Consider the following 25,450-nt stretch of genomic DNA (forward strand, 5'->3'; position numbering starts at 1 on the left):
GCTCATTGGCCAGGTGCTATGCTGGCGTGTATCAAGTGATTTGGCGTCCGCATGCAAATGAGTTCACTTACGATAAAAGGAAATGTTTCGAGTGGAAAGGTGACTTCTTCGGTGTTTTCTCTCTGGCAGGTTGACTCGAGCTCCCGTTTGCTTTTATGCAACGATGCGGGTTCTTTTTAATAAATAGATAATAGATTGATATAGCTCAGCTCTAGTTCGCGTTGTTTCAAATGTTTTTAATTTTATTTAACTAACTTTACTAAATGACCAAATAAATTTGGTTTTTATTTTTAAGTTGTCTTCAACTATTTTTTAATCATGCATTTCTAGTCATACATTTAATTAGGTTATTGCATTTAGAGATTATTAGTCTTGAGCATTCTCTTGCTCATTAAAAATAATATACTTTTTTTTATTTTATCCATTATCCGGAACTTATGCTATTCTTTCAAAATCTCCAGATTAGGCCCGGATCTATAAATTTTTTAACCCTCAGCAAAAACACATCACAACTGTACTGGATTCCTATAGCAATAAGCGCTGTGTGTCCCTTAGTTCCCATATCTCCCCCCCCCCCCCCCCCCCCGCCTTTTAGGGTCAGTGAGTACCTAGATCCGGGTCTGCTCTTGGTATTTCCTTGAGAAAAAAAATTCTCCGACTTTTCTAAGTTTGGTCGCTACTCTGTTGACTCTTCTGCTGAGTGCAATCAATACTGAGTCACACAATTATAATGTTATAAATTTTGCAATATGTCTGAAAATAATAGTGTTACATTTATTTCTTCTTTCTGTTTTGCAAACATAATTTCGGAAAGATACATAGTACCAAAAAACTAATGATTTTTTTTACTTAATGCAAATGTTCCATTATTACCTCCTGATACAAGATAATCTCCAACTAATTGAAGGGCCTGTACATCATGAGTATGTACATAAATTTGAATTGATTTCATCCATTTTCCTAATGTTTCACATTTCATATATTTAACAATAGTAGAATCTACTCCACTGCAGTACAGAGTGTCTTCTTCCTATAAGAAATTAAAAAATATTACAAAATGAATGGGGAAAAAAATCAATACAAAAAGATTTCTAAATACAGGATGGTTCTACTTAAAGTCACCCTCTTTACATCTATGTAGAGCTTGTTCTAATAAGCATACATTATTGAAATATGGTGCATGTTTTACAGTCCAAGGGGGAAAGAATAAGAAAAAATACAAGCTCAAATCTTTTTCTGCCAGATAAGTGCTTATTCGCTTTATAATCAATTGCAATTCTCAGCACCAAGTTGCTGCAATTAATCAAGACCTATTGCACTACTGTTGACTGCTTACTATTACATGCTTTGAACATGTGAAAAGACTTTGAACATGTAAAAAGCATTGAATAACTTTCGTGATAAAATGATGATTATAGCTCTTCTTTTTAAATGCATCCCTTACTCAGCTAGTGGTAAAAATTTGAACCTATGATTTCTTATTCAAATTTCTTTTCCCCACGGTTTCCCCATTTAAATCAACCTGATTTAAATTGTGATTTAAATCAGTGGATTTAAAAAAAATCATTGATTTAAATTATGATTTTTAAAGATTAGCAGAATGAAAGAAGAACGAATTTCTTGGGTATGAAGTTCAGAATATTTTTACCAGAAATAAATTATAAACAAACAAATAGTAACAATAAGCCATCTTACCAAAATAAAAAAGAATGATTCATATTGTTCATATTGTATATATTTTTCTTTTAAAAAAGTGATTTTTATCAACCCTGCTTTTCCCTACTGTACATTTAATAGTCAAAATCTGTGATCGAGTAACATTCTGATGTCACTAAGAATGAAACTCACACCACAGCATGTGACACAGCATTACTCGTTAAAAGAAGTAAATTGAAACTTAAGAAAAATGAAAAATTTATAATAGTAATAAAAATAAAAAGAAAAAAAAAACTTGCAAAGTCTATATGAAACTAGCTATTCATTTTCAATGAAATTAAGCGCAATAAATTAGATTGGATATTTATCTGTTAGGACTTAAGCTTTTTAATTATTCATTTAAAAATAAATATATCATACAATCCTCTTCAACTTACATTAAATCAAAACAGTGAAATGGAATATGTTCACATATTAATAAGGCAAAAAAAAAAAAAAAAAAAGTCTGCTTTTCAGTCTTTAATGAATTTTATTAAAGGTTTATAAGTCAAAACACAGGTGTTTCCCCCCCTCCCCTTTTTTTTAATCATGCATTTCTTTTTATCAAAAAAAAAAAAAAAAAAAAAAACATTAATTGTTTGAGGGAAATAATTCAATGCTCTATGTTATTTTTATTCCCTTTTTTCCACAGTGAATATAATTCTATATTATTTCAAAATTTAATTTATTATTTTTGTTTTTATTTTAGAAAAGGGAAAGGTGTTGTTTATTTTGATTTTGTTTAAAAATGTCTGGGAAATAGACCTGTCTGAATATGGGACTTTTATATGGTAACAAGTTTTTGAAACACTCAGATATGCACCAGCAGTTAATGGTTTCCATATGTGGTTAAAATGATCCAATCTGGTCAAATTTAGTGATACATATTTTTCATTACATGTAAAAAATAATTATCTGGTTTAGGCATCTAACTCGAACAGTTTAATTTTTTAGGATCAAAAAAAAAAAAAAAAAAACAAAAATGTTACATTTAAATTTCAATAAATCTATTGAAATAAAAAAAAATCTGATTTTTTATATATTTTTCTTTAAAAAAAGTGATTTTTATCAACCCTGCTTTTACCCATTGTACATTTAATAGCCAAAATCTGTGATCGAGTAACTTTCTGAAGTCACCAACAATGAACTCGCACCATAGCATGCGAGACAGCATTACTCGTCGTTGGAGCACTTAAAATTCAGTAATTTTACACATCATTTGAAGGTAGTTTTTGTCAATATTTGACAAGTAGAGAAGTGCTTTGTTTTGAAAAGGCTGCACTACATCCAATCAATGAACTAGTTTGCTGGTCAGGAATTGAGAAGAGAAAACTTGGTGGTCCATTTTCAGCCGAGACCAATATATCAAAGCAAGATGCATGTTTTATTCTGCTAAGTGTTTTGTTTGAATTTAAAGTCAACCTAAACAATTATGAATCAATTACATAATATGAGCTAAGTAGAAGTCAACTGGGGTTTAACAAATAAGTACAGTCATGTGACACTATGAATGAAGTAGAAACTCATCATCCATCATATTATGATTGGTGATTTTCCAGATTAGGTAATCGAAGTATATCCATAAAAAAGAAATGATAAAAATAAATGATTTCTTTTCTTTTTTTATAAAAAAGAAATGATGAAAAAAAGAAAAGAAATTAGTTTGTTGTAATAAAGATATGGTTATTAGGGCCAATTTGCACCCATACACGTAACAATTAAGATTATATTTACAGCCTACCCCATTATGGTATATATTTTTTGTCAACCAAGTCCAAAATCTCAATTATCAAAATATAGCCAAGAACTATTTTTACAATACATAAATTTTAAAAATATAATCTATAGGGAAACATTTGTTTAGTTTAATATTTTTTTCAATTAATGTGAAACACTTCTCTCATATATATCTATTTGAACACATCAGATTTTATGGGTAATCTTTTTAATAAAGACACAGTTTTAACCTGTCACACTAGTGCGGGTGATTTTCTAGGAGTCCTTATAATGTGTCGATCAGGTTTCACTGACTTAAAGCGACACACTTTGATCCATGCACTGCGCGCCGCTTTCGACTGCGATTGGAGGCGGGAAGTCAGGTGGGTTCAGTCCGCCATTTTGTGTCGCTGCCTGTGTGATTTCACTGTGCGGAATACTAGATATTTTCTCTTTGCTATTCGTATTTTTCATTAAACGCTATCTTTAATGTGAAGATGCCTTGGTGTAGTGCATTAAGATGTTCGAACAGTTCAAAATTACTATATCGAAATACATTGAAAGATTATTTATGTATTTTAAATGTTTTCATCAATACTGCTATGCAATTTCAGATAACTTTTTGAAACTTTTGTTGAAATTGTAATATTTTTTACTTTTCTTGAAACTGTCTGATGGTTTGTTAATTTTCATGGGATAATTAGGACATTCACTTAAATCATCATAAATAGTTCCTTCAAATATTGTAAAGCTCAACTATGTAACGGCACCTAATAAATTGCTAGCAGTAGTAATATATTTGCCCTGTTTTTAAAACTGATTTTTCTGAATTTAAGATAACCAAACCGTCAAAATTTAAATATACTAATTATTTTATCTATTTTTAATGTAAATTTTCTATTGTTTAGTTAGTTTTAAAATGTCTCAATAACTGTAGCAAAATTATTTTAAGAACATGTCGTTTTGCTTTTAATTGTGTCATAGCCATGAGTTTCAGTGTGTTGCCAAGTTAATTATTTATCTATTTTGTGCATAAAAATTAAGATATTAAAAGTATGAAAAGTTATTCATTAAAAAAAATTAAGCTTCTTTGAGATTATAGTAACATGTAACTTTGAGATTATAGTAACATTAAAAAAAATTAAGCTTCTTTGAGATTATAGTAACATGTAACTCAAGTCAAGTTATATAATTAAGTAAAAGGTTCTTTTTTTCTTTTCTTTTCTTTTTTTTTTTGTCCGGAAAAAATTTGTTTTCGTTTAATTTTTATTTTGATGTGAAAACCTTTTTTATAAAATATATATATATATATGATTTATCCCAGTATCTGTTAATTTATAAATTCATTATTACTGTTTGTAAGTTTGTCACAGATGTAATCTGCACTCTTTTATTTGAATTCCTATTGGTATCATATAATTCAATATATTATTTTTTTAATATTGATTTAAAACTGGTTACATTTTATTATCAGTTCGTTGAATTTTTAAGAACTAGTAGTATCCTTAAAAATCAGGTTTAAATGAAAGGCCTTTTTTCAATGTAAAATTTTCATGAGAAATAAGAAAGTGTTGGTAAAATGTAAAAAAACAAAAACAAAAACAAAAAAAAACATGGAAGAGTCCTGCTAAAAATAAAACCTTATTAGTTAAAACAAAAAGAAATTTTGCAATTTTTTAGAAGTGAAAAAATTTTCATAAGAAAACTACACACATTAGTAATATAAATAATACTGCTTTGCATTAATAAGTTCAAACTGTTGCCCACAAATAATTTATGACCTAATTAATTTAGCTCACTACTGTTCTACTCAGTAGTGGATTTAAGGGGGGGGGGCAGGAGGCCCGTGCCCCCCAAAAGGATGAATTTATTTAACTATTTTATTCACTATTTTTTAACTGACTTCTCCATTGCATTTTTTTTATATAGTTAATTAAACAGCACATAAAACACACATAGAGCAGGTTTTGGATAATAGCATTTTTGTTTCCTAAAGAAGTCATACTGGAGTCCTAGAGTGGCAGAATACATTTATACATATAACTCCCTGGTTTTGAATTCAAGGGAACGTAACATTGCGATTGGTCCATTAATTTTTCTTTGATAGAATCAATAACTAGCATTCTTCAAAAAATATACCTAAAAGAATTATTTTGATCCAGGAAGCTATTTGCAAAATAATAGCTTTTTCTTTTTCAGCTTATAAAAAATGCAAAATGAAAGAAATCATATCGTAGTTTCTTGAGAAAACCATGATATTAATGGAGGCGGCATGTAATATGAATATGTTATCTCAACTGTATCATGGCTTCAAGAACAATCAGCAACTGCTTTGAAATCCACACAGAAATTGTCCTGAATTTTTCTGCAAAACCTATATGTTCACTAGCTATGATTTTCTTAATTAAATAATATTTTATAGTTAAAATACTATAAAATAATATTAAAACCTCAAATGAGGTATTGATATATATATATATATTTTTTTTTTTTTTTTGAAAAACCTTGCCCTTGTGTTATAAATATTACAACATTGTTCCTAAAATTAAAACCGCTAATTGTATAGCATTTCGACAACATTATTATGGTTTAGTATTTAATTGGCTTGAAACGTTAAAGATATTTTATGTCCACATTCAAAGTATATTGGTACATAATATGTATGTACTAAGAAGTGGATCATTAGTTTAAGGGATCCTAAAAAAATTTTAAAAAAGACATTTTAAACTAAAGTAATGAAAACTTTGTTATGAAACATCGTATGTGGCAGGGGGAAGGAGGAGGTGCTATTCAATTTCCCGGGTCCCCTCCGAGAGTTTTTTCTGTATCCGCCCCTGGTTCTACTACAATAACTTCCTAATAATAAAACACTTCAAGTAATTTGTAACTCAGAAGGTCTATATGGGGGGGGGGGGGGGAAAGAAATTACTTAAAAATGGTCGAAAATTTCTTCAAAGCACCTTTTTACTAATATTCTGTTTAATAATAAAAAAAATATTTTAGTAAGGTAAAATTCAACATTTTTGTACGTATATTATCAGTTATATAAGTTACGACTAAAAATCTGTAAACATTCGTTGATAAAAAGATACTTTTCAATGAGCATGTCGCCACTTAAGAGACGGATCGAGGGCTTCACACTGACTTACCTTGCTTAGAATGAGCTCTATATTGAGAGTTGTCTGGTATTTTGTGTTGCTCCCTTCCCTCCCCGCCCTTTCCATAAAGAAAAAGAACTCTTAATGTTTTATGTAAACATGAAGTTTGAAACTAAAAGGCAAATATTAATTATGAATGTATTTCACTTAAAATATGTCTTAGAGGTGTATGTAACCGTCACCTCCTGCTTTATTTTCGATGCAATTTTATTTATCAAACATAATTTAAGATTTTTTTTTTTTTTTTTTTTGAACTCTTAAACTCAAGTTGGGTTTCATTCGGAAGGAGGGGCAGAGGTGTAGAAAAAAGTTTTTAAGGGGGTGACCAACTTAAAAACAAGGGCATCCAGATGGAAGGTCACTGTAACCGCTTAAAAATTTTAAAATTCAGAAAACTTTGATTGGACATTCGGAAAATTTGGAGCCAGCATTATTGCAATTACTTTCAAAATCTTTTTCTAACGATGCCTATCGTCACTTCTCATCAGATGTAGGTTTCTATGCATCAACTTCCCCCCCCCCCCCATCAATTAAATTCAGTTTCATTCAGTAAATTGAGACCCCCTCCCCTCCATTTAGGTTTCGGATGCCCCTGGCTACAAAGCCAAATTTTATACTTAATCTAAATTGGAGCAGTCAGATCTTAATTTTATTTTCACTTAAACTGTCACACAAACACAATATTCATAAGATGATGAAGACCTTCTTATAAATATAGGAAAATAACTTTTACTTTCATCATAATCTAATTCTGAATTTTAATGGAGGGGGTCTGGACTAAGGGACCCTCCTTCCCCCTACATCTCTGCCCACAAGGGGGGGGGGGGAGTCATGGGGCAGACTGCGTCATTGAAATTTTTAGGAGGTGTTTTGAGGGGTACTTATTTTTTGAGGGGGGCTCTTGCTTTTGGGGGGGTCATTGCAATGTTGAGGGGGTGCACCCTTGCTCCTAGGGGGGAGCCCTGCCATATATAAACCAACTAATACAAAAACAAGTCTTTTAATCATGATATAAAAAACAAATCAAAAATGTACTTACTTTATTCAAACAGAAGGTTAAAACATCACCGGAATGAACATTGAAAGACTGGAAAAAATAAGTATTTTGAGAATAGAACATAAACTGATCAAATTAAAAATATTTTTTACTATAATTTGAAATGTTTAAATATGATTAAAATACTGTCATAAATCATTTTGCAAATCAAACAATGTAAAAATTCACTACTTGAAGTTGGCATATGATTTATAGAATAATATAGAATCAGTTCAGAAGAGTCAATTAATTATTGTGAAACAGCATTTAAGCCGAGTTTAAAAATCTTTAGCAAACAAAGCTTTTTTTTTTTTTTCTAAATAGGAACAAAATGCTAAAATGTAAAAAATGAATGTTCACATATTTTTCTAAATGCCTTAATGTGTTTCATCTCCACTTGAAAACTAAATTTAAGATTCAGCCATGACACCTTTAAAGAATTAAATCCACAGCAGCTATTTCTGTTTTTAAAATGAACAAATTTAGAATAGCACTTACTTACTATTGAGAAAACACAAGCTTAATTTTTAAAAGTAAACCTGTCTCCTCCCCTCAATACATGCATTACTGAGGGGGGGGGGGGAGTGTGACATAATGCCCATTAAGAGCAAGAATAAGTGCTATTGAACTTCATAGTAATTTAAACATCTTAGCTAAGTTTTATAAGATTGCCATGCAAACTTCCTCTGTCGGGTTGTGCGCTATTTATCTGTTTAGTTTTTTACTTGAGCAAAAAAGCAAAAATGATTTGCATCATTTTCGTATTTCAGACAGCATCTTCACATTTTGCGAAAAATATGAGCGTGGTGGAAACAGTTTAAACTACAAGATTATACTACTAGAAATAAGAGAGCAAAATTTTATTGATATTCATTCAAAATGCAAACAACAAATTCATTTCAAAATGCGAAATGATGAAAATAGTAGTAGCAGAAACTAACTTTTTACAAGAATCCTGATAGCAGAAAGCTAACCCATTACAAAAAATGAGATTCAAAAAATGAAACTTTTTGCACAAAAAATGGAACATAGGCGACTGGTGCACCAAAAAAGTGCATCCGCTAAAAGTTTTCAAAATGTGTAAAACAAGTACATTCAAGAAAGAAAAACATGATGATAAAAGAAAGCAATAAAACTACTTACTGATAGAAGGGTGCATGAATTACCATCCCAAAAAGAAGTTTTGCCACAAGAATCACCACTTATAATTGTAAAATCACTATAATAATAAAATTATTATTAAATAAGCAAATAAACCAAATGTTACTTTATGTTGAAACAATGTAAATACTTGATCAGTTTCCAAAAACATTGCATACTTAAAGTTGGTATTTCAGTTTTGGAAGTTATAAGGAAGGACTGAATAGCCATTAGGAAAAAATTGCACTCTTTTGTCTCCCTCCTATATGTATATACAATTGAGTTCACCGCGTTTCAAAGCCAATTTTTGGCTTCACAACGTTGGCTTCAATACGTCGGTATTTTAGAGACGTTCGCCGCGTTTTGAAGCCACTGGCTTCAAAAAGCGGTCTCTAACCACACACCGCGTTTTAGAGCCATTTATCGTGGCTTCAAAAGATAGGTTTTTTAGAGGTATACACCGCGCTTTGAAGCCATAGTGAAAGTTCCAGCGTTTTAAGCACAATACCCTTAAAAAAAGATTCAATGAAAGATATTTTGTTTTATGCTCTATTAATCTTTTATGATATATTTTGTGCCGTTTTAAATTGATGTACATTTTTGAAACTAAGTTCAGCATTTCAGTTTTTCTTGCTAATGTTTTATAAATTTTTCTAAAAAATGACTAAAATTCTTGTGTAGAAAATATCACAAAAGAAAATTCTTTGGAACATTTTAACTTAGGATTTCAATGAAAGAGAAAATGTTGTATATTTAACCACAGCTACTTATGAAGACGTGAAAATAATCTTTACAGTAAATTTTTGAAGAAAAAAAATAAATAAAATGGTATTCAAATAGATTTTTGGTTTCATATTTTCCTGTTTATTTCAGAATAAAAAAAATGAGAAACATTTTAAAAGAAGATTCTTTGAAAAAATACTTTTACTAATTAAATTTGTATGACAGCACTAACTTTTTTTCTAATCACATTCTCGTTCCATCTGAACTATTAAATTTCGGTTTGATCATATATCCACTATGTTGCGGAATCGCCAAATTTAGGTTTCTCGAACTTACGCTAGGTCGTAGATAGCTTAAAAAGAGCAGTTTGTCAAAAAACAAAAACTTAATGAATAAACAAAATTACGCTGATAGTTATAATTTTACTGGTATTAGTTTAGAATCAAAGCAGCAATTAGAAGAAAAAAAGTGTAAAAACGATCTAACTATGTATTGATGATTTAAAAAGAACGACTATGGAATTGCCAATTGTTAAAATAATTATGATTCATTATTTTTCCTTTTTAGGATGGTTATTTCTAAATTCATTACAAAACTTTTCAATTTTTCCTAGAATTAAAAACTTGATTTGATTGCTATTTTTTTTCCAACGCTCAGGGCCGATCCTAGGATGTCAGTTGCCCGTGTGCAATGCCGCCCCTCTAGAGCGTTTTTACTAATACTTAACGTCTGACCATCTTCTTTCTTATTTCTGTATCAAGTTCTAATTAAAAAAAAAAAAAAAAAACCACAGAAGAATGAATTTATAAAAAGTAAAAGCGTTTTGTAGAAAATATTAGTCTTTGGGTACACTTTATATCTTTGAAAAAAGTTATAGATACCAAGAATTACTAGTCGTAAGATCGTATTTTAGTGTGTCATCGGGGTATTGGGAGGGGGGCTGAGATACCCCAGAAAATTTTCGAAATTATCGTAGGAAAAAAATGATTAATCTTTGGTTGTGTTAGGTTGCGAGGAAAAGAGAGTCGAGGTTACTCAAGGTCCAAGGAGAAACGTTCAAACTTGACTTGACTTAAGAAATTGCACTTGTAGGAACTTTTTTGAAACTTTTAGGGGAAAGTAATGTTAGGGTTCCATTATGAAATTCTATTAAAGTTGAAGTCAATTTGAGGCTATTTTTTGGGACCTTAGGTTAGGAAGTATCGCAGTTCTTCCCAAAATTTTTCCGAAACTGAAGTTTTAACACGCAATTTTGGGATATCTTTGTTGACGTTACGAGAGACAAGGAGATAAGCTCATCTTTTATCAAAAGTTGTCCAAATTAAAGTCTAAGACGCAAATTTAGGATGTCTTTGGCAACGGTAGGAGAACTAGCGGATTTCCTCCGGAAATTCCTCGGCGCTGTAGTACAGCAGTAGTTTTATAAACACATTATTTGGCGACGTTAGGGGGATGCCCTAACATCGATTAAAGTTACATAAGCCAGTTGGTTCTTCTCCTGAAATTTTCAGAAATTGAAGTCCCAAAAGCGAACTTTAGGCATTATTTGATAACACCGGAGGTTCTGTCCGTCTGAAAACGAAAATTTAAGCTTTCTGTGATTACGTTGATAGAAAGGGGGGATCTGGGCAAACTTTTCCGAAAATTCTTTGAAACTGACGTTTGAGAAACGCAAATTTAGTCTCTTTTGGAAGATGTTAGGTGAGAGGGATGATGTAGGACCTCTCTAACGACTCTAGTTCAGATTATCTTTGGTAGTCATGGTAATAGAAAATGGGTTTTAGGGCCCTCCTCCGCAAAGTGTTTGAAATTTAAGTTCTAAAAATTCCTCTAAACCATCTTTAATGTCACAAGGAGAAAGGTCAGGGTTTGAGGACAGAATACACTTAGAAGCCATCTTTAGGGACTTAAGACATGGGGGACTGTAAACTGCTAGAAATCGCAAAAAAAAAATCTATTTTAGGCCATATTTGGTCAAGTTAAGACAGAAAGGGTTTGTAAGAGACTTAAGATCGGTGAAGTAAGACAAAACAACGTAAGCAGAAGCACAAATTTGTAAATTACAGCAGACACGTGTTTCGGCGTTACAGGGAACGCCTTTTTCAATGCAAAATATAATGAGCTTATGGATGAAAAGACATCCGACAAAAGCCAAGAGCAGATAAGCATGCAGCTTAAAAGATAAAAACAGCGGATTAACCAATGACAAAGTTATAAACTGATCCGGAACCAATAGGAATGCAAGCAAAGGCCAAGAGCATTCTCTTAGGTACGAACCCAGATAGAAAGAATTCAATTGGACAAAGATTAAGCCGAAGTTTAAACAAAAAGAAAAGAAATTGTCAGTAATCGTGAACCGCTAGAAAGGAAAGCTGAATGGAAAACCATGAAATAAAATAAACAGAAACAAAAAATATTCGAAAAAAGGAAAAATAAAGATAAATAGAAGAAAATGGGGGGGAGGGTGTCAATCAAGACAAAAAGGTAAAAATAAACAAAGGAAGATAGATAAAAATGAATGGGAAAAGAGGGGGGGGGAATGGGGAAAGGACAGTATTAAAGATATGGGAGCCAAATGTTAGAAAAATATGGAACTGCACTAAGATCGTTAACTAAGTTAGAACTGTTCCTCAAAATATGAAAGGATTCCCAAAAGTCAAGATCTGATGAATTGGGGCATTTTTGGATAATCTGATAAGAGTTAAAATCAAAAGAGTGATTCGAATCCCAACAGCGTTGAGCAATACTAGACTTATTTAATTGTTGTTTTTTCACATAATTTTGATGCTCTTTCAAGCGAATTTTTAAAGCACGCCGAGTCTGTCCAATATAGGCAAGTTTACAACTACAATTAATTCAATAAATTCCACAACAATTAAGCAAAACAACAAAGCAACAACAAGCAAAGGCTCTTGGCCTTTGCTTGCATTCCTATTGGTTCCGGATCGGTTTATAACTTTGTCATTGGTGTTTGGCTAATCTGCTGTTTTTATCTTTTAAGCTGCATGCTTATCTGCTCTTGGCTTTTGTCGGATGTCTTTGCATCCATAAGCTCATTATTTTTTGCATTGAAAAAGGCGTTCCCTGTAACGCCGAAACACATGTCTGCTGTAATTTACAAATTTGTGCTTCTGCTTACGTTGTTTTGTCTTACTTTACTGTTCAGCACAAAGGTATTTATTTATCTTACTTGTGGCTTAAACGGGCCTTACGTTTACATTTTCCACCCTTTATACAATTTGGGTTTTTGTTTTCGGAATTTTTGTTTATTGTTGTATTTTGATCGTGACTTTTCACTTCTTGTTTCTTATTCATTCTGTTATTGTTTAATTTTGTTTATTCTCATTTAGTTTCGTTTTTGCTTTTGATTATGTCTCAAATCAATAGGTTTGCCAATCTTCGGATTAAGAAATTTCGTTTTTTGAACCATTTAAAATTTCTTCAAGAGTGTAGGCGGAAGAAAATTATTCCGAAGTTTATTTCTTTGAAATGTAATTTACCACGTTCTGTCAAAATTGACAAAGTAATCTTTCGGTCGAAATTGGCTTTACTCAGAGCTTCGATCCAGGAAACTAGGAAACATTTATCGTTTATTGAACGTAAACTTTATGATTTACATCTTTCGGTTTCTAATTTTTCTGCTTGCGAAACAAGCTATCAGAATTAAAAGAATTTGCAATACCATTTCTGCATTTAAGCAAGAAATTTCAGTACTCAAAAACTTACTTTTTAATAATAACTTCCCTAAAAATCTAGTTGAAAACATCTGCTTAAGTATAGCCTTCGATGAACATTTCGCTTCTTTTGAAACTGTTTAACTGTGTAAATGTATGATACAACCGTGACAAACCATTTTTTTAAGAATCACCGTGGTGGATAAATTTTTACACGTGCGAAACAGGCGACTCGGTATGTCTATGGACCGATTTCCGGATATGTTTTTATGTTTTTAATGTTTTGTTGACAAATGGATTGGCTTTTTTATCAGGCTGAACAATGGACAGGATTTGTTTACGCGGATTTCAAGGTAAGACAATTTTGTTATTGGCAGGTACTGTCCCGTGGAAGGCTAATTATCGGAACTTGTTTTCCTAATTAGTCGAGGCGAAACCCCCTGCTTTTAGTTTTAGGTTTGAGCTCTAGTTTATTGTTTTTAGCTTAGCAAGTGGTGCGTTTGCCCATTGTTACTCTATATTACATGTACTGGAGCTTAAGCATTCTCTTCTAGTTTATAGTTAAAATTTTGGTCTTTTGACCATAATTAATGAATCCTCCACGGCTGATGAGCTCTGGATTCACTCTTTTTCTATTCCTACTTAATAGCTGTTTGCATTTTTCCTTTTTATCATCATTTGTTATTTATAATTTGTTTAATATTTGTAACTCTGTTTGCTTAATTTTATATTTACTTGGCTTTTTAGTTTTGCTGTGTTGCGCATCTATGGGCTCTTGGTGTGGTCTTTTCAATATTTTTCACTTTTATTATTATTATATATATATATATATATATATATATACATATATAGATTTAGGTCTCCCGCATAGTACTCAAAAATAAAGATCAAACTTCGAAAGTTTGTTGTAAATCTAGAAATGATGATATTATTGTTTAAATGAAATCAATTAATCCTCTCCCCCTCCTCACGGTTCCCTTGCATTCAGGGGCGGCATTTCAGCAGTTCATTTGGGGGGTCAAGTTTCTTAAATAAGTACGTATTACCACACTGCGGTCCCAAACACACATTAGCTAACAGGAAGTGGTCATAAAATCGGCTTAGTATGAATAAAAATTAGAGTTTAGAAACAATACTAATCTATCAGTGCCCAATGTCGTGCTGTTTTGCCAGTACAGCTAAACATAAAAGATGGTGAGAAAGTTCATGCCCTTCAGCATGTATGACTTCGTTTGAATTTTTTGCCCATTGTGCTTCGAAAATAATTCTCTAACCTCCTGAGACATAAAAAAATCTTTCTCTACTAGCTGAGCTGATTGGAATAGTTAAAACGTAATTGAAGTAGCAAAGTTTTGTATGAAAACACTTTTTACATCTTGCTCTTCAAAATCACCCAGGCAACTTCAAAAATTGTGAGGAGCTTAATTTTTCATCATTGAATAATCTAGTCTCGTCGGCACTTTCAGCCTTCAATGAGATATCATCTGCCTCCAGCTCTGTTATTCACTATTCCAGATTGATGATTTCATAACAAGGACAAAACTGCAGTCTCTGGACATGATAACCGGTCTGTTGGTATATTGCTTGTAATTTTTCTTGCCTAATGCTAAAAATTTTTTTCATAACTGGAACGTTTTATTTTTCTTTTCAAAAATCCAATCCAGATAATATACTAACCATACAGAAAAATAATTATCATCAAATCTTGTGATAATTTCATCCGAAATTAAACTTATTACTTCATACAAAATTTAAAAAATCAACGTTTGACTTCACATCATCATGTGGATTTATGTCACTTTTTTTTTTCTTTGGCTTGGAAGAAGACTTTGTTTGAAAAGTTTCACGTTTGATTGAAATACACATCTTCAATATGCAAAAACTATTTTCAGTTCAACTGTAGATTGAACTAGGGTAGTATGGTGCGCAGATCAGTTGTGATTGAACTGTGGTTTGAATTGTCCGAAAATTAAGGGTAGCGGATTGAAGATGTTTTCTTCTTCTGGTTATCATTCGAACGCTCTGCCGATTGAGCTATTCAGCTCTGTCATTCACAGCGAAAGTTAAACTTATAATTTTAACCGAAAACCTCAATCCGGTGCATTAAAACAGGTTTTTTTTTTGACAGAAAAGAGAATTTTTAGACCGTGAGTCTATTTTTCATCATTTGCCTGCATGATAAGCTTTAAAATGAGGTGTAAATCAAAGAAATCGATTAAGAATTAAGGAAGATCTGGCGTAGGAGCAAAAAACAGGCTACAGAAATAATACATAAGAATATTCTTGTGAAAATCATGCAGTCACACTACTTTGCACGGGCCTCTCATATTGGACATACCATCGTTACACTGGGCACACAAGTATGAAATATTTAGCCTATATGAGAAAATGTCTTCTTTAGTTAAACTTAACCATGGTTCTCTATCAGTTTTCTATGTTCTGGAAGGCCGGAAAATACTTTATGAATTTTTAAGTAATCATCCAAATAACGAAAAACACTTTTTATAGTCTGGGAATGTGTCGAGTTTCATCAAATAGTTTCTGAGAACCACCGAGATTTTTTTTTATGAACTTTGATTTCCGACTTTCCTAAATTAAATTCACACATTTCTATCATTCTGCGAAAAAAATTTGGGGGTGCGAGCGCCCCCTCTTGACCCCCCTATTTGCCGCCCCTGCCTGCATTATTTTTGAGAGTGGCAACATCCAAATTCTTTTCCCTTGAGCCAATATTTTCCAGAAACACTAATTGTCATAATTGTATATCAAAAATTACTCTCAGACTAGCAGTTTAAATTTTAATATACACAGAGGGACTTTTGAAACTTATAAATAAATAAAGATGCCACTGAAATATCCAACAACCTAAAACTGACAGATTGTAGTGAAGTACTTCAAAGCAACTTATAAGGTATACATTACCTAGTAACAGCGATACACCACACAATAGTAGGTGTGTTTTTTGAAGCTCGACTCAAAATGATACGATTCACCACATGTCCAGTTTCGACATTCCAAACCCTAATAACGTCCATTGAACCAGTAACAATAATGTTACCATCTTTGTGCCAGTCTAAACATATGATGCCACCTGAAACAATTCAACAGTTAGAGATTTAAATAAATAAAGTCAAAGATGTACAATATATAAATTTTTTTTTAAAAAGTTTTTTAAGTTAAAGTAGTTAAAAGACCAGAAAGTGGTGTCCTTTTTTTTAACAAATCACTTTTCAAAATTTTTTACTTTTAATCAACGATGTAATCATCCTCATTATCAACAGCCCTTTGCCAACTAGTATGCAAATTTTCAATCTGGGGTAGATAAAAATCAGTGGCGGCTCGTGGGAGAGGCCCGGTTCCCCTCACTTTTTTCAGACAACTTTTCTTTTCTTTTTTTTTCCTTTTTTTTTGTGCGAACGTATATGAAATTAAAAAAAAAATTGTATTGTATTTTTATGCGGATTATCTATTACAAAAGTGTAAAATTAATGAGGTGCGGATGGTACGCTGCCGCGGATTATCTGTGTGTGTGTGTCAGTTTTTTTTTCTTCAACACCAACGCATTGAACCTCAATATTTGCAGCAGGATTCGCCGACACTGTTACCCTGCCGGTATGTTGTTTATTTTACATAGCTTGAATGTTCTTACTCGATTCAGACTATGTTTGTTCTTTTCTTTGCTCTTTGTCTTCAAGTAATTAGCGTACTATAATACAGTAGAAGACCGTTATAACGCACGCCTTGGGACCAGAGCTTTTGCCTTATAAAGGTTTTTGCGTTATATAGATCATTTGAGCCATTCCATTTCAGATCAGGCAGGGTCTGTCACATGACGATCACCGATTGTTTTGAAAAAATTACAGTAGTTACAACTGAGGGACATATGAAATATCCCAAAAGGATTTTGCAAGAAAAAAATTTTTTCTTCAGTTACAGCCTATTAAAATTCTGCACATAATCTGCCATTTTGGAAAAAACCGGCAAAACACTCCATTTGAAATGGACACTATTTCAAAAGTATTTAACCTATTTGAATAATTTTTTTTCTAAAAATAAATAAGGACCCACATATCCTCTAAACATCATTTTCGAAAGTTTAGTTAGGTTTTTTAATAAAGAAAAAATTCATTTTTGCCGCGAAGAAACTGCATTTTTACCGATTTTATGATTTTTTTTCTCCATGAAAAAAAAGTTTTTTTTACTAAACGGAGATGGCAGTCTAAAGCCCTTATATGATAGTTTCATAACATATTTTATTGTAATCCTTAGATGCATACAGCCTCAGGAAAAAAATTTGAAATTTTGAAAATTTTCAAAAATTTGCGATTTTTGAAGTGATTTTACTCAAAAAACCCATTTTTTAAAAATCTAAAAATTGGCTCATTTGAACCCCATATAATGCTTAACAAGTAGATGTACACCGCATCCCGTATTTTTTCTCATAAAATGTTTTATGATTTTTTGAAAGTGACCTTATCGCCCATGGCATGCATGTAAAATAAAAATTTCTAATAATTTCAGTCACTGAAAATCTGATTATATTAATGCGTAATAGCTACAATAATGGTTCACTTTATCAGCAACAAGTAAAATTTTACTGACTTTTAATAATATAGCAGTATCAAACCGCTTCTGATGACCCAGTCAATTTGTCTTTTTGTACTTCGTTATATAAATATATTTTTCTGCTGATCAGCGCCTAATTGTTATGGGAGCTGAGCTCCCATACTTCCTTATTTGTTTCACTCAAATTTTTGTATTTTTGACCGAATTTAGGGCGGTCATTCCAAGCTCGTCAGTTTGCAAGATCGAGATTTTCGCTCACCGCGATCAGTTGTGATGTAGAAATGTCACAAAGTAGTATTCTAATCTACTCGAACCTAGCCGCAAGCTAAGTTCGAGTAGATTAGAATACTACTTTGTGACATTTATACATCACAACCGATCGCGTGAGCGAAAATCTCGATCTCACAAGCTGACGAGCTTGGAATGACCGCCCAGGCCACTTAAGAATTAAAATAAGTTCTGAAGACTATAGGGATCCTGCACTTCTTTTGTTAGAAATTGGATCCCTGGCTATAAAAGCTACCTTTGGTGAGATATGTTTGGTTACCTCAACTTACAACCATGTTCAATTGATTACTTCTCTCATAGAACAGGTGGGCCTTTTCAATTCTTAAACTACAAGTGAGCTTTGCGGTTTGAATTTAGTTTACATATTCTTACGTTTAAAAGTAATCATACGAGGTAGGATCCAAAAATTATGTGACAACATTCGCCAATGACAACCAAAGCACGAAATTAAAATTAATCATTTTAAATGCATTGTATTGTTCTTCCTTTTGATGGTTTTCCCTGTCGCGTAACTGAGTTGAAGAGAAAGAGAATTGAAAGAGAAAAAATATTATTCGTTGCTGCATATGAAAGTAACGGTGAATGCATAGCTTTGGAGACAAAATAACCTAATATTTATAATAAAAAAAAGGGGGAAGATTTTAACTGTTAGTGATAAAGTACATCATTATCGTAGCTATTAGTCATTAATATAATCACAAAATGCTCTTCTATCTAAAGGCTACACACAGTCATCAAAAGCGGTTTGTTACTGATATATTAGTAGAAGTCAGTAAGATTTTAGTTGTTCCTGATAAAGTGCACCGTTATTGTAGCTATTAGACATTAATATAATCAGAATTTCAGTTACTGAAATTATTAGAAATTTTTATTTTACATGATGCCATGGGCGATAAGGTCACTTTCAAAAAATCATAAAACATTTTATGGGAAAAAATACGGGATGCGGTGTACATCCACTTGTTAAACATTATATAAGGTTCAAATGAGCCAATTTTGAGATTTTTAAAAAATAGGTTTTTTGAGTAAAATCACTTCAAAAATCGCTAGTTTTTGAAAATTTTCAAAATTTTAAATTTTATTTCCGAGACTGTATGCATCCAAGGATTATAATAAAATATGTTATGAAACTATCATATAAGGGCATTAGACTGCCATCTCCGTTTAGTAAAAAAAAACTTTTTTTTATGGGGGAAAAAAACATAAAATCGGTAAAAATGCAGTTTCTTCGCGGCAAAAATGAATTTTTTTCTTTATCAAAAAACCTAACTAAACTTTAAAAAACGATGTCTAGAGGATATATGGTTCTTTATTTATTTTTAGAAAAAAGAATTATTCAAATAGGTTAAATATTTTTGAAATAGTGTCCATTTCAAATGGAGTGTTTTGCCGTTTTTTTTCCAAAATGGCGGATTTTGTGCAGAATTTTAATTTGCTGTAACTGAAGAAAAAAAAAATTTTCTTGCAAAACCCTTTTGGGATATTGCATATGTCCCTTAGTTGTAACTACTGTATTTTTTTCAAAAAAATCGGTGATGGTCATATGACTTTTCATACCTGCCTGCTTGATTTGAAATGGAATGACTCATTTCACAAATTTTGAGACTAATATTCAGAATATATCTATATATTAGCACTTCGGAATGAGTTTTATCTGCAATGAGTATTACAGCACCAATATTACAATTAGTTGTTCACAAATAAATATGTTTCACAATCAAAAGAAAGTGCATTATCCTGCACTTCTGCTAGCTTCATGATTTGCATAACAGCTGCATTTTCAAGAGCCATCTGGTATTTTCTATTTACTGTAAGTACTAATTTTCCCTTAAAAGCTTTGAATTCAGATGGAAAGATGAGAAACTATTTCAAAATTTGATTTTCCTTACAATTTTTGTGCTTGCAAAGCAAAACAGAGGGATTTTTTAAACTTCAAAACGTATTGTTTACTTCTGAAAGGTTGTGCGTTTTATAGAGAACTGCCTTATTTAGGTCGGCATTATAACGGTCTTCTACTGTAACAATTTAGAAATGAAATAATCATTTTTTAGATTATTTTTTTATATTAGATTTGAACATACCTTAAAAATTACTACTTCTTCGCATTTTTAATTTAGTTTCTAAAATTGTATGTTAAATCATTGTGATATCCGTGATATTCAATTTTGAAAAAAAATTCAAAGGGAGAACTCTAGAACCTCTTCCTGTAAAAATCTTGAAAGTTTGTCGACAATTGCAAAGAGGGAACTGCAGTTTCAAAAAATTGGAGGGAGAAAGAGAAATTGATTTTTATTTATTTTTCAGAAAATAAATAAATAAGTAAATAAATAAAGCGATCGGGGAGAGTCCTGGAGCCCCATCCCTTACCCTAACGTCAATAAATATGGACTGTAACAGCGTTTTAAGGCATCGATTTCTACAAATTTCCATGGAGTCCCCTGTACCTTTCTTTCCCCTAACATCATCAAAGACGTCTAAAATTGCGATTTTAAAACAACAAGTTTCAAAATTGAAAGATTTGATAAGCAAATCAAATCAATCAAATTGATGAGATTTCTTTCCTATTGTGCCCCTCCCCCCATTAAAAGTTATTTTCTAGATGCACCACTGTTGTGTGTTGTGTTGTATGTATGTGTGTGCATATATCGTTACAAGATTTTTTTTTTTAATTCAAAAAATGTCTTTCCATTGTTACACAGAAATTATTACTTGCTTTAAATTACTGCTCATGTAGTTTCAAAAAAAAAGTGACAAGTTATCAATAATTTGGAGAAAATAAAAGGAGTTCGATATTTTTTTTCTTTGCCTGCATAAGAATTCTGAATCTTATGCTATCCATAGGTGCCGGCAGTTTCACATACAGAAGGGTACATCCGCATGTAAATCGCTAAGATTTTTTTTTACTAGTTTTTTTTGTATTTATTTATTTTTAGTTGTTTTTTTTAAATTTAGTTATCTAATTTTTTTATTTATACTGAGATGTATTTTAGTCTCTGTTGAAGTTAATTAGTTTAAAAATTTTACGTATTTCTCTGATCACAATATTTTTGCCCTTTTGTAATTTGACCTCGCTTAAAATAAAATTAATTTTACTCATTTCAAATAATTAGTTATTAAAAGATTTAAAATATTATTATTAAAAATATTAGATTAGTATTGCTTTTTAAAATATATTCATTCATTTTGAAAAGCCAGTGGGTGAAAGTGCCTCCTTTGCAGTCCCTTATCGGTGCTGCAAGGGAGGCGAACTACAGCGCCAGAAAGCGTACTGGACATAAACGTGAGATTAATAATTTTCGGGATGTAGTTTGTAGCTTTTCCCCATCTGAATAATTAAATTTTATTTTTGAAAGTCAGGGGGTGAAAGTGATGCCAGTGACCCTGCCGGCAATCAAGGACAAACATGATGTTATATATTTCGTGATTTACTTAGTAGTTTAAGTATTTTGTAGCTTGCCCTGTATTTAAAATGAATTCAATTTTTTTTATTTAACACACATAATTATTTTCAGAAAGTTTAAATATTAAAAAGAAAATTTTTTAATTTCTTCTTTTTCACCGGGAGGGGGGGGGGTGATACGAGCGCACCCATAATCTGGCCCCCTCACTTTTTCAAGGCAAGAACCACCACTGATAAAAATTAATTGATTTTTGGAGCAAAATATCTGGAAATTGTATCTTGGACACAAGCCAACTGTACAAGTTTTTTGTCTCATAGAAAGTCTGTTAGCGACAGGAAGAAAGAGAAATCAAATGATGCATTATTTGTGTTGAGAGTATTCCCACTATCATCAGCAAAAAATGAGTTATCCTGTAAAATGATAATATTCGACCACACTGCTCAAGTCGAACGATTCACAAAATTAATGACCTAAAGTTAAAGGGTTTCCCTCCACCATACTCACCTGATATTGCACCATCTGGTTTCCCTTTATTCCAATCTATATGCTACAAAAAATCCTACATCCAAAATGCCATCTCCAAATATTTCGTTTCAAAACCAATCAATCTCTATCTATTCGGGACTGAAAACTTTAGCACTACACAGCAAAAAAAATGTTGATAATGAGTAATTACATCAGTGATTAAAAGTAAAAACTTTATTAAATGCAACACAATTTTATCTTACTCTTTGCTCATTAAATAGGGATTGGATAAGGATTTTTGCAGAAGAAAAAAAAATCGTTATTTTTAGAATGAAAATTTAAACTACGAGTGAGTTCATGGTACGGATACTAATGTTACCTTCTTGCTTGTCTAGCTTCTTTTGGAAGTCTAAGTAATTAGGAGAAAGATCATGCAAAACCACATGCCCATCGTCATTTCCAATCTTAAAACAAAACATGAAACATTAAAAAGCAATCAGATGAATGCAGGAATATTAACATGAAGCAAACATTTAAACTTACAGCTAAGCAAGTTCTCAGGTCATTGAAGCTCATACACCTAATAGGACATCCAGAAGTAACAAGTACTTCATACTGAAAAATAAAAGTTTTAGATCAAAAACAGATTATCTTAATTTACTGAAAACAATAAAAGGCAGTACAAAAGTGGCTCAGGGGTGATTGTGAGTTTATCAAAAAATACCTGAAAGTTTCAAAGCGAGAGGGGGGGGGGGGGGTAATCTTCGGCCCCTATTACTTAAGTGCACCTATGCTATAGTATTAAATAGCTCAATAGTCAGAGTCAAAATAGTGTGGGTACATTTGATTAAAATTTTAATGGGTTACAAAGTTACTTTTGAGCTGATGTTATACAAAATTATCTTGACATTTGTTCATCTTAAGGGATAGGTGTCCATCTTAATGCTCTTGCAGGTATATTTGATGAGTATTATATAAATTTAAAAAAATTGCAGAGGTAGGGAGATAAAAGCATAACAAAAAAAAACATAATTCCGGTATTTTCGGACATAAAAATACCAGAAATATGCCCGAAAATACCGGAAATTCGGTAAAATACCGGAACACAATCACCCCTGGTGGCTAAAAGAAAACAAGTAAAACAGGAAAATTGTGGCTGAAACATATTATCCTTATATATTATTTCTGTAGCCTGTTTTTGGTTTCTACGCCAGATTTTCCTCAATTCTTGATCGGTTTCTTTGATTTACGCCTTATTTTAAAGCTTATGGTGCTGGCTACTGACGAAAAATAGACCCACGGTCTAAAAATTGGTTTTTTCAACCGAAAAACCTGTTTTAAAGAACCAGAATGAGGTTTTCGGTTAAACTTATAACTTTAATTTGCGCTATGACCGACAGAGCTGAATAGCTTGATCGGCAGAGCGTTCTCTTCGTAACCAGGAGAATGCGTGTTCAGGCCCACGTCCGGACAATCTGCAACAAAAAATTGGAGAAATATCGCGCATTACATGAACACTTAATTAAGTGAATAACAACTATGAAGGAATAGAATAAATGAGAAGGAAACGCTCCTTGCTGATATGAAAACTTGAAGCGACTTTGTGCTAAATTACTTCGGAATTGTACGCTTTTTTTTTTTTTTTTCTCATTTTAAGCTTTGGCTCTTGTAAGAAAATTAAAGCATAATGTAAGTGAAAATATAAGTAACAGGTTTAAGATTTCAGACTACAATAGAATTCTTTTTTGTTCAGAAAAAAATAATAAATCGTATATTGAAATATATATTCTTCTAATGAGTTTTTGACTCTTTGTACAAATAAAAAAAATTACTACCTCAATTTGAAGGATAAAATATATATTTTTTCTTTTTTTTTTTGCAAAAAAACAAATAGCTTATCACATTTTTACTACATTCGAAAAGCTACCCTTAAAAAAGAGCATAGTTCATATTATTTTGTATTTTAACCGTGCTGTTAAATGATGAACACGTGCTGCCATCTAAGTCATAACGGTTCAAGCAGCATGCGGTAACAAATTGTAAAAATTTTCAAGAATAAAAAAATATTTCTTCAATATCTTATCTTATATATTATTCCCTTCTCATTTTAAAACTTATCAGGCTGGCTAATGAAGAAAAAACACTTACGATCGAAGAATCAAGTTTTCGAAAACGCCCCTTGCTGTTTCAAAACCTTGATGCTGCCTGTAGTTCTTATGCATTTTTTAAAAGCAAAATTCTAATGCAGTTTTCCATTTTTTACGTCGCTTTCGGCAAAAAAGAAAAAAAATAGCCTGTGTGTGTGTTCATATTTTAATAAAGCTTAAAAGCACTGGACTTAGTTGTTCGATTAAATTGATAAGATTTTTCGGTAGAGCGTTCGGCTATAAACTATCTGAACTTCGGGCAAGTTTGGGCTGTCCGAAAGAATATCAAATTTATAATATTACGCATTACATGTACTCATAACATACAAACGTAATAAAATAAATGCAGTGGGAATGCTACTTGGTGTTTTGACTCCTTTATGCAGGCAACAGTTATCATTCGGATAAGTTGACTGTTAATCGAAGAGTGTTCTTCCTTTTTTTTAAGCTTTGACTACATCCAGACCACTCAGCATAATGTAAGCATAAAAAAGTATTAGATTTACCTAAAGGAAATCCTTTTTGTGCAGAAAAACATTTTCATTGTATGCTGAAATGTAGATGTTTCTAACAGCAGTGTTCGACCTTTTGTACAAATGAAAAAATACTACGCCAAATTAAAACTACGAGTTTCACCCAGTAAACCTTTAATTTTTTATTCGCGCGAATACAATATAAAGCATTAAAATTATTATCAACTTCATTAGCAAGAAATCATTTTCTACTCCTCTGCTTTCTGCTGAAAAAAAAAACATTTTGTCTACGTTCGAAAAATTACACTTAAAAAACGGACTCAGTTCAACTGGTTTTGGTTTTGAATTTTAAGTGTTCGATTAAAAGAGAAACATGTGCGGGTATTTAAGTCGTAACAGTTAAAGCAACCTTCTATGTGAAATAGTTCAATGTTCAAAGATAAAAACACTTATTTTCAATCTAATTTATTACTTCTCTAGAATATTCGTTTCAATCGCTACGTGAGATCTTCGTCATTCTTTAATCAAATTCCATGCTTTTCGAATAATTTCAAATCGTATCATGCTAGTTAATGACAAAACATAGAAGCATGATCTTATTATTATATTTTTTTTTTCTTTTTTTGGCTAGAAGCTTTTTTGCTGTTTTTTACTACGCATTCCTTCAATGAATAGCTTTCGAAAAGGAAGGCGCAATTGCTAGGTTTGTAGGGGTGTCGGGCTGTTAATCAGAACGGCGCCAATTCGAATCCGTGCCAATAAATATCTCTTTAATATTTCTTTTTTTCCCGTCAGATGCTCACATGGGCAGGACTGTATTTGCCACAACCTGTTTTTTTACATGCACAATTATTGCTTTTTCACGAGTCACTACTCAGCCACACTTTTAATGCTATTCATGTTTGAATTGAAAATATGTACGACCAAAAGGTGAGCTATGATCAAATTATCACAACGTTGTATTTAAC

The 25,450-nt window shown here is 31.8% G+C and overlaps 1 protein-coding gene across 1 annotated transcript in view; it reads right to left on the bottom strand.

Annotated features, from left to right (window-relative positions):
- The window catches only part of LOC129227619 (U3 small nucleolar RNA-associated protein 4 homolog), a 76,526-nt gene that overhangs the window by 28,675 nt on the left and 22,401 nt on the right, over window positions 1-25,450 (bottom strand). Inside the window, exons 4-9 of the mRNA XM_054862206.1 lie at window positions 22,406-22,477; window positions 22,242-22,326; window positions 16,065-16,233; window positions 8,749-8,824; window positions 7,609-7,656; window positions 874-1,030 (exon numbers count right to left, since the gene is read on the bottom strand). Of these exons, the coding sequence (XP_054718181.1) occupies window positions 874-1,030; window positions 7,609-7,656; window positions 8,749-8,824; window positions 16,065-16,233; window positions 22,242-22,326; window positions 22,406-22,477 (607 nt within the window). The remainder of the gene's footprint in view (window positions 1-873; window positions 1,031-7,608; window positions 7,657-8,748; window positions 8,825-16,064; window positions 16,234-22,241; window positions 22,327-22,405; window positions 22,478-25,450) is intronic.

The sequence above is a fragment of the Uloborus diversus genome, chromosome 8 (genome assembly GCF_026930045.1).
Source record: "Uloborus diversus isolate 005 chromosome 8, Udiv.v.3.1, whole genome shotgun sequence".
Classification (NCBI taxonomy): Eukaryota; Metazoa; Arthropoda; class Arachnida; order Araneae; family Uloboridae; genus Uloborus; species Uloborus diversus.